General features: G+C 37.6%; 1 protein-coding gene across 5 annotated transcripts in view; it reads left to right on the top strand.

Moving 5' to 3' along the window:
* The window catches only part of ASB5 (ankyrin repeat and SOCS box containing 5), a 98,548-nt gene that overhangs the window by 77,797 nt on the left and 3,337 nt on the right, over positions 1–17,414 (top strand). For all 5 annotated transcript variants that reach the window (XM_072623471.1, XM_072623472.1, XM_072623473.1 and 2 more), the window contains 5 exons: positions 1,509–1,588; positions 6,255–6,362; positions 8,160–8,310; positions 8,466–8,600; positions 14,318–14,509. In XM_072623471.1, coding sequence (XP_072479572.1) covers positions 1,509–1,588; positions 6,255–6,362; positions 8,160–8,310; positions 8,466–8,600; positions 14,318–14,509 — 666 coding nt within the window. The remainder of the gene's footprint in view (positions 1–1,508; positions 1,589–6,254; positions 6,363–8,159; positions 8,311–8,465; positions 8,601–14,317; positions 14,510–17,414) is intronic.

Raw genomic sequence — 17,414 nt, 5'->3', positions numbered from 1 at the left:
GGTGACTCAAAGTCAGTGATTCTCTGCTTCGATGAGATTTAAACCAATAAGAAATTCCATAAAGGCTCTTTTTGGTGCCAAAAGGAGAGAAGGAAGCAGCATCACACTATAAAATGGTGATGCTATCAATGCTTTGTTTTTTTTTTTTTTATTTCAGTGTATTAATTGACATACATCCTTTCCATTGCTGTAAATAACATCACATATCTTCTTGTGCACCTCTTGTCCATGTCCACCTAGTATGGGCATCTAATTTGTTTCCAATTCTTTGCTACCACAAAAGTTAATCTCTAATCTGGGGCCTTTGTTTTTGTCATTGACTTCTTTGGAGTATATATCTAGAAGTAGAATCTTTGGGTCAAAGAGTACAGCCTTTCTCTTGCATGATTATTATTTATTACCAGAGTGGCTGGATCAATGAACAGAGCAGTAGTAAACCTGCCTTTCTATAGCCATTTCACCTTTAATTATTACCATCTTTGGTCACCTGCCAATCTGTTGTGTATAAAGTGAAATTTGAGGGATTGTTTTAACTTGCATTTCTTTTATTATTAATGCTTTGGAGGATTCTTCATTGGATTGTTAATAATTTGCAATTCTGTTTTAAGAAATAATTATTCTTTTCCTTTGACAACTTTGTGAATGGTTTTTGGTCTCAACATATTTCTATTAGTTGTTTATATATTTTGGATACCGAATCTTTCAAGAAGATTTAATACAAAGATTTTCCCCCCATTTGACTTCCCTTTTTGTTCTAATTGCATTAGTTTTGTTTTTGCAAAAAAAGCTTCTCACTTTCATGTAATTCAAATTGTCTTATATTTTGTAATTGCCTCGATCCCTTGTATGGTTAAAAATTTGCCGCTTACCCACAACTGTGAAAAATATATTATCTGCTTCTTATCTTTTTATGTTAGGATGTCTAATACCCTGCTCATATTTTGAATTTATTGTAGGGTATGTTGTAAGATGTTGCTCTAACAGCTCATTTTTGCCAGATTGATTTCCAGTTTTCCTAGCAGCTGTTATCAAATAGTAAATTTTTTCCCCTAGATAATCTATATTTTGAGGTTTATTGAACCACTGGGATTATTAGGTTTCATTGTTTCTGATTCTTCTTCATCTAGTTTATTCTATTGACCTGCTTTTCTCTTTTTAACTAGTACCAAATGTAGGGAAGTACTCTTTTCCCTTGTAAATCCCTAATTCTTAACAATCAAGAAATTCTTGAGCAAAATCAGCACACTCTGGTGAATGTTATAGTGTTGTTACTGTGGTTCTAAGACTTCTTCCTAGAGTAAGTAGGCCTAACAGAACAGGTCTAAGGACTGTTCTTATTTGGGGAACATATCCAGAAAGTTATAGCATATATATGTATAGTTATGTACAACTAGCAAAGATGTTTTGGGCACTTTGTTGTCCCCTACATCTGTCCTTCACTGAGGATAATGCAGGAGTAACAAGGATTAATTTTACTCATAGATTTTTTGGGGGTGTTTTTTCTATAGGTTCTTGGGCAGATCGATCACCACTCCATGAAGCAGCAAGTCAAGGTCGTCTTCTTGCCTTGAAGACTTTACTATCCCAGGTAAGAGCTGGCATGAATCCTTAAAACAGATCTCCATTTCAATATATGGAAGTACCTTTTTGGGTGTTCTCAATGTGCTAGGCTGTTAAGAGCATTCAGGATCATGATCTCTGATGATGGTTAGATTATAAGCTACTTGAGGACAAGGTCTGACTTTTGCTTCTTTTTGTATTCCCAGCATTTAGCACAGTGCCTGGCACTTAATAGATGCTTAATAAATATTGATTGATTGATCTAGTCTAACCCCTGTTTGAACAGGAAACCCCTTCATAAGGGCTCATCCAATTTCTGTTTAAATGAGAAACTCCTGAAATGATGAACTCTGGTTTTCTTCAAACAGATTTTAGATAGCTCTGACTATCAGGAAGTTTTTTATTCTGTTGAGCTAATATCTGCCTCTGTAACTTCCATCCACTGCCCTTAGTCATGCTCTCTGGGGCCAGAAAAACAAGTCTAATCCATGACTTCATATGGTAGCCCTTCTATATATTTAAAAACAAGTCATGTTCTTCTCTCTCCTCCAATTCTTTCCTTCTTTAGGCTAAATATCCTTCATTCTTTCCATCAGTCCTGCTTAACCATGATATGGAGTCCCTTTGCCATCCTAACCTAGTCTCTGCTGGAATGTTGCAGTATATCACCTAGAACTCTTAACATAGTAGTCCAGATTCTGACCAGCTACCACCAGAAGCAATAACAATAGTTAGCATTTATAGAACACTTTAAGATTGACAGAGCATTTTATATATTATGTCATTTGATCCTCTGAGGCCGAGGTGAGTAAGTGACTTGCCTAGGATCACACAGCTAAGTAAGTATCAGAGAGGCAGGATTCAAACTCAGGTCTTCTTGACTACCAAGTCTAACATTATCCCTGAGTCACTTAGCTGCACCAAACCAAAATAAAACAGGATTTTTTCATTTTGGCCACTATGCTTATAATGGCCAAAGCTTATAGTGCCACTGTCATATCACTTTGTAGACTTGATGTTTATTGAGCTTGTAGTCTTCTGAGACCTCCACATCCTCTTCTCAATACATAGTTGTCCAACTTCTTCAGCTCCTGTTTTCTAGGAACTTTTAGTCTAGGCATCTGCATGTGCTTTGGCCATAGTATAGGCATCAGCACATATGTATTGTGCTTTAGTCAGTCAGTAAATACTTGTTAAGCACCTACTATGTGCCCACTATACTAAGGCACTGTGCAGAGTTCTGGGGATTAAAAAAAAAAAGGTAAAAGATAGTCCTTGATCTCAAGGAGCTTACAGATTAATTGTGGAGACAGCATGCAAATACAAGCAAGCTATAAACTGGGAATAATCAACAAAGGGAAGACACCAGAATCAAGGGGGAACAGGAAAGGCTTTCTGTAGAAGGGGGAATTTTAGCTGGGACTAGAAGGAAGCCAGGAAAGTCAGGAAGCAGAGATGAAAAGGACAGCATTCCATGAATGGGAAATGGCCAAAGAAAACGCCCATGGTCAGGAGATGGCCTTGTTAGAAGAACAGCAAAGAGGCCAGTCAGCATCACAGGATCAAAGGGAAAGAATCTGGAAAGGTAAGGGACCAAGGGGGAGGGAGAGGAGGTGATGAAGGGTTTTGAATGCCAGAGTATTTTGTATTTGATCCTGGAGGTTGATAGGGAGCCACTGGAATTTATTAAAAAGGTGGGATGACATGGGCAGACCTGCATTTGGGAGACCAGCCTGCTGGTTGCAGTACTCCAAGCATGAAGTGATGAAGGCCTTCCCCCTTCCCAGGGTGGAGACTTAGGGGGAACATATGCTATAGAGATTTTGGATGTAAAACTGACAAACCTTGGCAACAGATTGGATATTGCGGGGGGGGGGGGGGGGGGGGGGCGGGGTTAGAGAAAATGAAAAGGTGAGGATGATACTAAGGTTATAATTTTTGTGACTGAGAGGATGGTGGTAAAGGAATGACACAAATCTAATAGAAATCTAATCAGACTTTTAATATAGTATTATCTTTGAGAATATGTTAAGGTTATTGTGCCATGAGAGGCATAATGCTTACCAGTGGCTTATGGAGCCAGTAATATGGATTAAGTGAGATATTGGCTGTCAAGTGCTCTGCAAACCTTGAAATGCTGTATAGATGTTAGCTGTTATTATGAATAGTAATAACTAATATACCTGGTGCTCTGAGCTTTACAGATCTTTTCCTCACATCAACCCTGTGAGGTGGGTTAGTTGCATACATTATTATCACCACTCAATGGAAGACAATTTTGAGGTTTAAAGAACCTGATGTGTCCCTGGTCACAGGGCTAACAAATGTCAGATTCCAGGTTGCTCACTTTTCAAGTCCAATATTCCTCCCACTGTGCCAGCCAGCTGCTTGGTGATTTTTCTAACACAAAGGAGGCCAGGTAGAATAGTAGACCTGGGTTTTTTCTAGTCCTGACTTAGCCACTAATTAGCTATGTGATCTTTAAGTGAACCATCAACTTCAATTCTTTATCCATCCATAAAATGATGGGGTGGGCTGAGGTGACACCTAGGGTCTTTACCACCTCTACACAAGGAGAAACTTTCTGGAGATATTGCTACATATAATGCTTGACTAGACAAAGGTCAGTAGTTTCAGAAAGAAACTAGAAAGAGTCACCTAGGTCTTTAAAGAGGAAAGCCTGTTTAAGATATTCCTTAGCATGTGTTTGGTATTTAATGAAACTGGTAATTATAATATTTCACAATTTTGGAACATTCTTCATGCTTGCTGGTACCCTGAAATGTTTGGTGGGAGAGTGAGATATCCTAAATCCAGACTGCCATATGCCAGTGAGAAAGGGACAGGGTAATGCAGTGAAAAAAAACTCCACCACCAAAACTATAGATGGTGTCAGAGACCTGAGGTTCAAAGCTCTCCTTATTACCTGTCTGACTCTGGGCAAGTCACTTAGCCTCTTGAATTCACTTTTTTGATCAATAGAATGAAGGGGGCACTAAGGTTCCTTCCATCACTGGTTCTGCCACCATTTGAAATCTCTCCTTTTCCAGTCTGATAATGACTGATCCTAGTACAATGAATGTTTCCTGCTAGCAGAGACAGGATGGAAGACAGCAGGGATGGGCCATTTGGAGTCTGACAATGTTAGGATACTTTTCTTATGCTAGCCATTTTTCACCTGATGAAGGTGTTTTTATGTTCTCATTTAACATTGAGGCCTGTATGCAGTTTTTTTTTTTTTAAACAAGCTTCGAAGAGTTAAATATCCCTTATCAGTAGGCCCTGCCTGGGATCTTCAGTGAAATTCTGAGAAAATAACTGTGATAGAGTACTGTCGTTATCCAGTTATTTCAGACTGGGGTTTTCTTGGCAAAGATACTAGAGTGGTTTGCCATTTCCTTCTCCAGCTCATTTTACAGATGAGGACACTGGGGAAAACGGGGTTAAGTGACTTGCCCAAGGTCACACAGCTAGTAAGTGTCTGAGGTCAGAACTGAACTCAGAAAGAGGAGTCTTCCTGACTGGAGGCCTAGCGCTCTATCCACTTTGTCACTTAGCTGCCCTACAGTAGTAGAAAGAGGGTTGTCAGGAGTGAGTCAAGAGAACTGGGTTCTGTCCCACCTTGACTACTAACTAGCTGTGTGACTTTGAGCCAGTCACCTGTTTCCAGGCTTCAATTTCCTCATATGTAAAATATAAGGGTTTGGAACAGATCAGGTTGAAAGTCCTTTCCTGCCCTAACTTGATAATTCTACGAATCCCGTCCACTTTCACGTTTAGGTCTTATCATTGTAAATCAGTTACATGATGCTTCATAAAGTAAACCTAGAACAGGTTTTGGTAGTTGCTTTGGGCAGTCTAAGAGCAGGGATTTCATCAAAACAAGTCAAGTCTACAGTTATTCTGATTAGAGTTGGCTGATTGCTAGGGCTAAAGAATGCCTGAGTTATTTTGCTTTGAGTTATACTGTAATTGAAAAAGGAGTGGATTACACATATGAGGTTTTCTCTCACCCTGGTTTGCCTGGAGCACCATTATTATATCTTATAGTCCTCTCCAAACCAAGAAACATCCTCCGAGAAGCACTCCCTCCCCACCCCCAGGGGGAGAAAAAAGAAAGAAAAAAGTTACAGAATCTCAAAGATCACCAAACACAGTTTTGAAAAACATCCAGTTTTATTAAGATTATCTTGTATTGCATTTAAAGACAATATAGTTAATATACATTTACAGCTGTAGGGCATGGCAGTGCTTTCTTTCTCAGGTACCCTAATTCTAAAGAATTAAACATTTCTACTTTTCAGCAGATCCCTAGATGATGCTTCAGAGCAGCATCACATTCTGTTGGAGACAGTTAAAAGAACAGGAGACAAAGAACACATCATAAATAGTATTTTTTTCTCAAAGTATCAGCATCATACTTGGATTTAATGTCATGTTAGACCTTGATTTGAAAAGTGCTGTCACAATAGATAGCTCAGTCTGGTAGGGATGGAGACATACACATTTTATGGTACCTACTATGTGCACTGTCTCATTTTAACTTAAATGTTTCATCAAGCATTCTTTCCCTCCCAGATAAAATAATCCCTGCTGCAATGAAGCCTTAGAAGTCTCAGATTTTCCATGTTTAATAAGTGGCTTTACCTAATTTTTTTTCTATCTTGTCTAAAAGTTATTTGTATCACCTTTAGGGATATAATGTAAATACGGTGACAATTGATCATGTCACTCCATTGCATGAAGCCTGTCTCGGAGATCATGTTGCATGTGCCAGGACTCTTCTTGAAGCTGGAGCCAACGTAAGTGTCTTTTTAAAAAACATCCTGAAGCCCTTCCATTCTTAAGTCATTTTCTGTGGCTACTACCAGATTCTTCTTAATATTCAGCTCTGATCATGGCAGTTTTCTGCTTAAAATCTGTGGCTCCCATTTGCCTCCTGAACTGACTGAAAATTCCTTAGCTTAGCATTCAAGGCTCTCTAACTTTCTGACCCCTCACCTACTTCTACCAGTAACTCCTCTATGCATGTCCTCTTTTCTGTTCTAACTAGACTACTGGCTGCTCCCTGTGCTTTTTTTCTGCTGTTTTTCTTTTCCTTATACTATTTTTTCTTCCCTAGAATACCTTAATCTCACTTCTCTACCTTTAAAAACCTATTATCATTGAGTTCTATCTCCAATGCCAGTAATTCAGTGGATAGAGGGCTGGGTCTAGAGTTAAGAAAAAACTGAGTTCAAATTCAGCCTCAAGACACTCTTTTGCTATGTGACCCTGAGCCAAGTCACTTAACCTCTCTTTGTCTCAGTTTCTTCATCTGCATATGGGGATAATAACAGTACCTACCTCCCAGCGTTGTTGTGAGGATCAAATGAGATAATAATTGTAAATTAACTCAGTGCCTGGCATATAGTAGGCATGTTTGCTGCTGTTGGTATTGTGTTTATTATTTTTCCCTCCATGAAATATTCACTGAAGCCCCCAACCTGAGATGACTTCTTCTTCCTCCAGCCTCCCCTCTCCTTAGTAATATTTCCCTTTTATAATTGGATATCTCTTTATGAACTTGGATGAATAACTTAAGCTCTCAGTGCCCTAAGTCAACTCTCTAAAATTACAAGTTGGAGACTTTAAGCTTTTGGAAGGTAGGAACTATCTTTAGCCTCTTTTTGAATCCCTAGCACTTAGCGCATTGCCTGGCCTATAACAGGCACTTAATAAAGGTTTATTGATTGATTAATTGAGCTGGTTCTGATTTGCACTGGTAGAAGGGATTTCCTTAATAAAACTACAGTGCTCCAGTGGAATCAAAGAACCAATCAAAAGAAAAAAATATCTTCTCAGCAAAAGTGGCCATATTCTGCCTTGCATTTTAGATATATGTATACTTCTTAAATGCTGTAGCAGTCTATAACCTCCTTGAAGGCAGGAACAAAGTCTTACTCATTTTTTCTATCCCTATTGCACTCAGCACAATACCTTGCATATGATTGGCCGCCAGTCAATAGAGATTGGACTGAGTTGGGTTCCCAAGATACAGGACTATCTAGAAAACCAATTTGGCTTCTCCAATCTAGCACTGATCATTCCACTGTTTGAACCACATTTTAAGCAGTCATCTATTTTGACAGCCCTTAACCAGGTCTGTCATTTCTCTTTGACTGAGAAATGACTGCATTCCCATTATTCTGTCAATTAATCCTTGGTTATTGCAAAAGTTAACCTTAAAATTGAACTTTTCATTTCTATCTCTGAGATACCTTTTTTTTTGATGTTTAAACTAACAAAAAGAGGAAATACTGGGGGTGGAATGAGTGTTCAGTATCATGCCTTACTGGAATCATTGCTGCTATCTCTAATTCCTTTATCTTGGCCCTGCATGATGAGAAAGAAAAAAAAGAAAACAATAGGAATATTAAATAGCCTCTATTCCAATTAAGCATTTTATCATTGGAAAATGGATCCCTTCTGGTTCTCAAGTTTCTAAAAAGGACTTCATTCTTCTAAAAGGGCCATCTGAACTTTTTTTTTTAACAATTAAGTCTTTATCATATTTTATTTTGTCAGTCCTATTCTCAGTTTTCTCTGATTTGTCATAGGTGAATGCAGCTACAATCGATGGTGTGACCCCATTATTCAATGCATGCTCCCGAGGAAGTGCCAGTTGCGTGGAGCTTCTGTTGGAGTACGGTGCCAAAGCTCAGCTGGAATCATGCCTGCCCTCCCCAATGCATGAGGCAGCCAGCAGAGGTATGCCATTAGTATCCCAGATGTACATGGTACAATGGGAAGAAAGTAAGACCAGTTCAAAGAATGCAATGTATTTTTTGGCTCCAGGAAAAGATAGGTTGGCAATGAAAGTACATCTTCAGAAGAGTGAACTCTTCTGTATTTTATATTGACAGGTCACTGTGAATGTCTAGAAGCTCTCATATCCTGGGGCATAGATGTTGACCAAGACATTCCTCACCTGGGAACCCCTCTATATGTGGCTTGTACAGCACAGCAATATCGCTGCATCCAAAAACTTCTTTATGCAGGTAAATTGTTAATGTGTATGTCTAAAGATATATAATCTACATATATATATATATATATATATATATATGCACACACACTCATACATTTGTATGTATGTATATAAAAATTTTATATGTGTGTATGTGTTCATCTATATGTCATTAAGGTGCTTTCCATTATAAACTGTGCATTTTGACAACCAGCAATTTAGCCATATATCTGTAGCTTTTGAGCATTTCTTTTTGTTGTTTGGTTGTTCAGTTGTGTCCTGACCCTGTGGACCAACTGTCCGTGGAGGTTTTCTTGGCAAATATACCGGAGGAGTTTGCCATTTCCTTCTTTAGTTTTATGTAGGCAAGGGTTAAGTGGCTTGCCCAGGGTCCCAGTATCTGAGGTCAGAATGGAACTCTAGTTTTTCTGACTCCAGGTGCAATGCTCTGTGCACCACCTAATACTTTATTTTAAAAGACACTTTTTAGTAAAAGCATTATTACTATGTATGTCAGCTTTCAACTGACCTGCCAGATTATCATTCTTATTGAGTCTCATATCAAAGCTTGAATAAGAAAACATAATCCTTCTCTTGATCTATGCAAAACGGAATGAGCAGTTAAATACTGATTTTGGACATAGCCATCTATCCGCTGGTCATTTAAGAACATAAAGTTGTTTAAATTTGAGTATAACCCAGCCACAGCTCTCTTTGCCTCAGATTACATCCCACTAAAGCCAAATACAAGCAGTTTGGGGATTACCCGTTGCTTAAATGACTTTATCTCCCACTATTCCCTTCTACAAATGCTCGACTCCAGCAAAACTCATGGGTTCACACTCTCTTGAATAGACCTTGCCTGGGTCCCACCTCCGCTGTCTTGCAGATACTGTTTCTCTTATTTGGAATGCTCTCTCTATTCCTTTAAGACCTAGCCACTTTCCTTTAAGACTCAGTCTCTAAAAAACCTTTCCTGACTGTCCCAACCTTTTTGCCTTCCTGTACTCTTAGAGCACCTTTTGCACAGTAGATAGAACCCTGGGCCTGGAGTTAGAAAAGCCTGAGTTCAACCTACTAGTGGTGGGACCTTGGGAAAGTCACAACCTCTGGCCCAGTTCCTCAGCTATAAAAGCTGAATAATAATCACAGCACCTACCTCTTGTAATTGTTGTAAGGATCAAATAAGATAATATTGGTAAAGCATTTAGCACAGTGCCCGGTAAATACGATTTCATTGTCATTATTTGTTGCTGTTGAGTCATTTGAAGTCCTATCCAACTCTTCATGACGCCATTTGGGGTTCTCTTGGTAAAGGCACTGGAGTGGTTTGACATTTCTTTCTCCAGTTCATTTTACAGATGAGGAAACTGAGGCAGAAAGGCTTAAGAGTCTTGCCAAGGGACAAACAGCAGTGCCTAAGGTCAGATCTGAGATTTGAACTCAGGTCTTCTTAACTCCTGCCCAGCACTCTGTCCACTAGCTGCCTAGCATTATTTTTATCATTATTATTTATACCTTTAAGATGGGGGAAATTTTCAAATTTTGGAATCCATATTGTGAATTATCTCCAAAATGGCAGTTATGATCTTTAAATAGTCCACTGCTATAATAATTCCAAATACTTGAAGCCTAGCTGCAGTTGTTATGTGGATTTAGTAATATGTATATAGGTAACATGGAGCAAGGACAAAATGGTTTTGCTGTTCACAGAAGAAGAGATTTTTACGGTATGCCATGTATCTCATATCCTCTCTCAATATGTGTATTTAAAATGTTAGTATGCATATACATATTTAATTTTTGTCATTTTAAGTATATAATAAAAAGGAATTAGATATATTTAAGCTCACTAAATTACTTCTGTAAGGAAATAGGAATTTGTACAACATAAAGCACTGAAGTAATTTCCTATAAGGAGATCCTGGTGGAGACACTCTCTCCATGCAAGTACAACTGCAACGTAGCTCTTATGTATATAGTCTTAGGGAGTTTGGGGAGGGTGGGAAGAGGGAGGTGTTAAATGATTTGCCTTTGGTCACATATCTGATATTTCAGTAGCAGGATCTGAACTCAAATCTTGCTAACTCCAACCCTGGGCCTTGATTCACTATGCCAGACTGCATCTCATCTATAGACAGATAGATAGACAGAGATAGATAAATGAATGGATGAATAAATGGATGGATGGATGGATGATGGATGGGTGGATGGACAGACAGATATGTATGTATGCATGTATATACACATATGTTGTAGAAGCACAGTCTCTTAGAGAAATTGTAAATAAGTAAAATTTGAAAAGTCAAGTGTATATACAGAATAATTTTATTTAGATATTCAGAAACTTCTTTTAAAAAATATTCAAGGTTATTTTGGGGAGCTGTTTCATAAGCTGAAATATTGTATAGGGAACAATAATGTGATTTATACTGTAACCTAATAAAAAGTGAATTTTCATTCATGATGAATTCAATATGAAAATTAAAGTAATTCTAAATATTATATAATAGACTGTTGTTAATGAAATTATAAAGTAAAAATGAATATGTGTATTTGTGTTGCATTCAAAAGATTTTTTTCCCATCTCTACTTTTGAAATATTGATTAAATCTTTACACCCTTCTGTTGGCCAGTGAGTGTTAGGTCCCTTTTACAAATGGTGCAGTAGATTTATCCAAGATTTATAACTACCAGAAAGATCCCCAGGAAATGAAACAAAAATTATTGTTCTTCCCCCTCCCTCAATACTTTTCTTTTGTTTTTTTTTCCCCTTTTTTGTCTATTCTGAACTTAATAGACACCAAATAAGATCATTTCCATATACAACATAGAACAGAACAGGAGGTAAAACTGCAAATTTCTATTACACACAGCTTGCCTTTCCTTTTAAGTCTACGGTAAGTTTAACATGTAACTTTCAAAGCTGTCCTGCTTGCCTGTGGCACTTTAAATTTCAAAGTAATTTCATATACACTACCTAATTAGATATTTAGGACAACTGTATGAGGCAGAATGAAGCAGGGACTGCTAGCATCTGCATTTTGCAGATCAAAGGGAAAAAAAAAGCTAGAGAAGTTAAGTTAGTTGCCCAAAGACACAAAGATGAGATGTAGAATGGAGACCTCCTGGTTTCCAGCTAGGATAAAATTTATGATTCAAGTGGCCCAGTATTTGTGGGACATCTCATTTTGAATTCCACTTTCCTAAGCATTTGCAGGGTATCATTATCCTTGAAACACTTTGATGGAACTCTGATTCAAGTCTGCCTCTTAAAGGTTTTTGTGTCACTTGGCTTTTCTACATGTTTTATTTTCAATAGAATTATATGTGTATATATATATGTATATGTATATATAGCAAGAGAGAGAGAATGAAAGTTTGTTTTTCCACATATGATGCTAAGTATATTAAAGTATTTTTTTAAATCTATGCTTAAGTAGCTTAAACAAGACAGTAATACAATAATAGGAAAGACTTTTTTGTCTCATTCTTTTTCTCATTCTTTGTGAGTTTTCCAAGAAAAAAAAATTATCTGTTTGTAAATGGAGAAGGGGGAGTTGATTCAGGGCAGGTCAATAAGCAAACATTAATTCAGCACCTTCTTCGTTCAGAGCACTGTGCTAGGGAGACATGAAAATCATTAAAATTGTTTTGCACTCTGGCATTTCCCACTTTAGTACAGTTCTATACTCAAATCCTTAAAAATATATCCTTAAAAATTCTCCACTAAAACCTACTATCCCAGAAAGCTACTGTCCCCTATCTCTTCCCTCTCTCCTAGCCAAATTCCTCCAAAAAGTTGTCTACATATGATGCTTCCACTTCAGTATGGCTTCCAACACCATCATTCAACAGAACATGCTCTTTCCAAAGTTTACCAGTGATTTCTTAATTCCAAATCTAAGGGCTTTTTTTTCTCATTCTACTTGCCCTCTGTGCAGTACCTGATACTATTAACCACTTTCACCTGCATGATCTTTCCTCTCCAGGCTTATTGTGGCTTTTCTATTGCTTGATTCTCTTCTAACATGTCTAAATGTTCCTTCTAATGTCTTTTGCTAGATCTTTATCCATGTAACAACCATTAATTGATTTAAGTGAGGCTCGAGCTGCTTCCAGAGTTCAGTGGCAAGACAAAAGTCAAGATGACTGGCAATGGCCCCAGACGCAGTGGATGATCTTGACATTTCTAAATTAAGGTCTAGGATCTATCCTGGACCTTCTTATCTTTTTCCTCCATACCTGAGGTTCTTAACCTTTTTATTTTTGGCAGGGGGAAGTCATGAGTCCTTTTGACACCTAGTTAATTCTATGGACTCTCAGAAGATTTTGTTGCCTACCTATTGATAATTAGAGGAAATGCGAAATTTTAGTTAGAAGTTTCTGAAAATAAGGATGTATTTTTTCACCATCCAAGTTCACAGATCTCCTCAGATCTATCAATGAACTCCAGATTAAGAACCTCTGCACTATACTATGTCACAGGTGATCTCATCACCTCTCATCTTGAGAGTTAAATCATCATCATTATGCTGATTTCCAGATCTATTCATCCAGCCCTATTCTCCTGAGCCTCCAGTTGCCCTGCCAACTACTTGTTGGACATTTCAAACTGGATGTCCTAGATATCTCAAATAAAATTTGTTATCTTTTTCTACAAAACCCATCCCAATTCAGAACTTCCTTATTCCTACTATCCTCCTATTCACCCAAGTTTTCCACCTTGATATCATCCTCAGCTTCTCACTTACCTCACGTATCCAATCTGTTGCCAAGTCTTGTGATTATTTCTTTAGAACATATGTCCCTTTTCACATATGGCCCCTCCTCTCCATTCACACAGCTACCACTCTAGTTTAAGTTTTCATCACCTATTGTCTGGGATAATTGTAAAAGTCTTCTAAGTGGACTCCCCTTTCCAGTCTACCCTCCACACAGGTGTCAAAGTGATTTCACCGTCCTATTCAATAAACTCCAGTGTCTCACTTATTATCCCTAGGATCAAATATAAATTCCTCTGTTTAATTGTCCCCTATGCCTGCAGTGCTCTCCTTCCTAACCTCTGACTTCTTTCAAGATTCAATTACTGTACCACCTCCTTAAGGAAACCTTTTCCAAGTCTCCAGATACTAGTTTCTTTCATTCCAAAGTTACTATCCATCTAGTCAGTAAATAATTTGTATGTTCATATACACACATGTGTGTGCATACATATATGTGTGCATATATTTAAATGCATGGCTTATTCATATGTTTGTGAATTCCTTCAGTTAGGAAGTTGATTTGATGCAATACATTTTAGTTTTCAAATTAGTTGAAAAATATAATGCTGCAGTGATGTTCCAGTAGAGAAATCGAACAAAGAGATGTATAAGTGAGTATGTACATACATACATACATTTTTATATATGCACATATATATTCCTGTAGACTCCCCAGTAAACACCTTGAGGGGAGAGACTGTTTTTGTTTTTTCTTGTGTCTTCAGGGATTAGTACAGTGCCTGGAATATGTGTTTGATAAATGCTTGTTGACTGATTAATTCTTAGTAGGAGAGGAAATAAGATGATATTTTATAAAAGACTACCAAGATTATTTAATCCTGATGTGGTAAAAATGTGAACCATTCATAATTTCCACAGAGAATTATTTGCTTAGATAATTTGCTTATAAATGAGAGGTTTAAAATTAAGGACTTTCAGGATTTTCATATTCTTTTCTCCATCCTTCTCTTTCCATATGAAGGTGCTGATGTTCAAAAAGGCAAATATTGGGACACTCCATTACATGCTGCCGCTCAGCAGTCCAGCTTAGAGATTGTGGGTGCTCTGCTTGAATTTGGGGCTGACATCAATGCGAAAAATACAGAGCTTCAGCGGCCTGTGGATGTGGCTACTCCCAGCAGCTTGGTAGAGAGGATGTTGCTGCAGCAGGAAGGTAAGGGAGATTTTTTACATGTGTACTCTTGAAAATGTTTGGAATCTTTAAGTCCATAGTTTATTCATATGTGTGTATGTGTGAATTTCATCAAGTAGGAAAGTTGATTTGATGTGAAGTATTTTGCAGTTTTCAAATTCATAGAAAAACATAATACTGAGCTGCTGTCCAGAGATTATACTGAGGACGAATTTTATTCCTTACACCCAAATCATGAAAAGTTCCTTGGCTGCAGACATCAGTCAGTGAATTAATTAAGTAATTACTATGTACCAGCTACTGTGCTATGTGCTGGGAATACAAAAAGAAGCAAAAGATAATTCCTGTTCTCAGAGAGCTCCCAATCTAATGCAGGGAATGACATGCGAACAAATACATACAAACAAGCTATACACAGGATAAATAGGAAATAATTGACAGAGGGAAGGTACTGGAATTAAGAGAGGTTGGGAAATTCTTTCCTGTAGAAGATGGGATTTTATTTGGAACTTAAAGGAAGCCAGGGAAGCTAGGAGGTAGAGAAGAGGAAGGAGACATGAGGGACAACCTGAGAAAATGCCCCGAGTCAAGACATGAAGTCTCTTGTTCCTGGAAAAGACGGGAGGTCAGTGTCACTGGATTGAAGCATATGTAGTGGAAGTAAGGTATAAAATGACTGGCAAGGTAGAGGGCTAGGTTATGAAAGGCTCAGAATAACAAACAGAATATACATACACACATACGTACATACATATGCATATATATAGTATGTGTGTATGTGTATATGTATGTATGTATGTATGTATAGTATGTATGTATGTATAATCTTGGAGACAATTGGGAGCCACTGGAATTTATTGAATAGGATGGGGACATGATTGAATCTATATTCTTGGAAAACCATTTTAGTGGCTGAATGGAGGATGAATTAGATTGGGGAGAAACTTGATATAGGGAGAATCACCAGCAAGATCTTGCAGTAGTCCAGAGGGGAGGGGATGAGGGCCTGCACCAGTAGAGTGGCAACGGCAGAAGAGACAAGGGGGAATTTTCAAGAGATATTGTGAAGGTGATATTGACATACTGGATCAGAGACTCATGACCCTGGGGCCATTGTTTTCAACATCTCTCAGTTGGCATAGAGTCATCATATAGAAGATTAACCACCTCCTTAGTCCTTAATCACTCCAGGATACTCTGATTCCATAGATTGTGAAGGGTCCTCTAGTTTGGTCCAACTGGATACAGAAAAACTTCACCAAAACCTTCACAGACAGAATAAAAAAAGTCTATCCTTTTCCAAGGATTTTCACAGAAATCTGTTCCACAACCTTTCTTTACAAACAGGTACTTTTGCAATTATTGTTTAGGAAATCTGGCTTACTTTTAACCTGAATCTTTCTAACTGATTTCCTCAGCTTTTGACCTTTGTGGAATATAAATTTCTTTGCTGTCATCTTCTATATTCAATGATCATATTTTACAAATAAAAAATTGGAGAACATGATTCAACAAAAAGATTTTTTTTGCAAAGCTTTTGTAAAAGTTCATATTCTTTTCTTGAAAGTGGGACTGACCCAGTAAATATTGGATATGTTGTCATTGTATATATAGCCTTTCATTACTGTTTGTTATTGTTATTTTGTCTGAATATAGACAGTCAGTTGCGGGACTTCATTTCCTCTCTAAATGATCCTAACTATATTTGGCATATCATGTTCAGCTCTACATTTGGAGAGAACCCTGATAATCTGGAAAGCATTCAGAACCGGGCAAACCAAGACAATGAACAACTTTGTGGTTATGCTGATCATGGATAAAATTGGTTGTTTGGCTTGTAGAAGAAGAGACTAAAGGGAGACATGAAAACTGTCTTCCAAGTATTTGAAAGGCTGTCGTGTAAATGAAGGATTAACTTATTTTTAATAAGTTTCACAGAGGCAGTTGTGAGCTACTTCCTAATAATTGGAACAACCCCAAAGCAGAACAGGTTATGGGTTTATCCTCATTCAAGGTCTCCAAGCAAAGAGTAGATGACACTTGCTAAAGTCACTACTGGATCAGATTGCCTTTGGAGATCCTTCTAACTCTAAGATTTTAGGATTCTGTGATTCTTTTAACTCCTCATTAATCTAAGATGGAATTCACTTTGAGCTCACTCCTTCTCCTTAATCCTCTCACTTGTGAATTACATGATTTACAAAAGTAACACAAAGATCCTAAGAATTACCTTGGAGATCCCATTATGGATCCTCTATGAGGAAATTAAGACCCAAGGAGATTGAGTCCCAAGGTCACACAGAAGTAGAACCAGGACTCCAGTGTAGGTGTCCTGCCTACCCCCACCTCCTATCCCACATGGAGAGCTCTTTCAACAATGCCATGTACTTAAAAAAATAACAACAGAAAAAGCAGCCATTAAAATGTAAATTGACTTAATGGGTTGTGACATAAGTTAGAGAAAGAAAGGAAATTATTTTGAAGAAGAGGATAAAATATGGCTTAGGTTTTATTTTAAATATTAAGAGCAGTCATGAATAAAAATGTCCCTGTTGAAATATAAGTACTGTTTTCTGTCATAAGTAGATCTTTAGAAGTCTGCATATTATTTTCTAAAGAACACAAAACAGGAAATACATGTTATTTTTCTGAGAAAATAGATAAACAGCTTGATTCAGACTGTATCTATAATGATTCCTTGTTGATGTTATCATTCTTTAACTCAACAAGGACTTTAATATTATTTGCTTTTATTACAAACGTATCAATAACGCTAACCACCTATGCAACCTCGGGCAAATCTCTCTGCCTCTGGGATCCACTTTTTTCATCTACAAAGATGTCTATATCTACATCTATATAGTGACTGACTCTTCATTTCATCTATAGAATGAGGAGTCAATTAGTCACTATACATTCATTTATT

Source organism: Notamacropus eugenii, chromosome 7, assembly GCF_028372415.1.
Source record: "Notamacropus eugenii isolate mMacEug1 chromosome 7, mMacEug1.pri_v2, whole genome shotgun sequence".
Taxonomy (NCBI): domain Eukaryota; kingdom Metazoa; phylum Chordata; class Mammalia; order Diprotodontia; family Macropodidae; genus Notamacropus; species Notamacropus eugenii.
The sequence above is the reverse complement of the archived record's forward strand: the minus strand, read 5'-3'. Positions and strand labels throughout refer to the sequence as shown.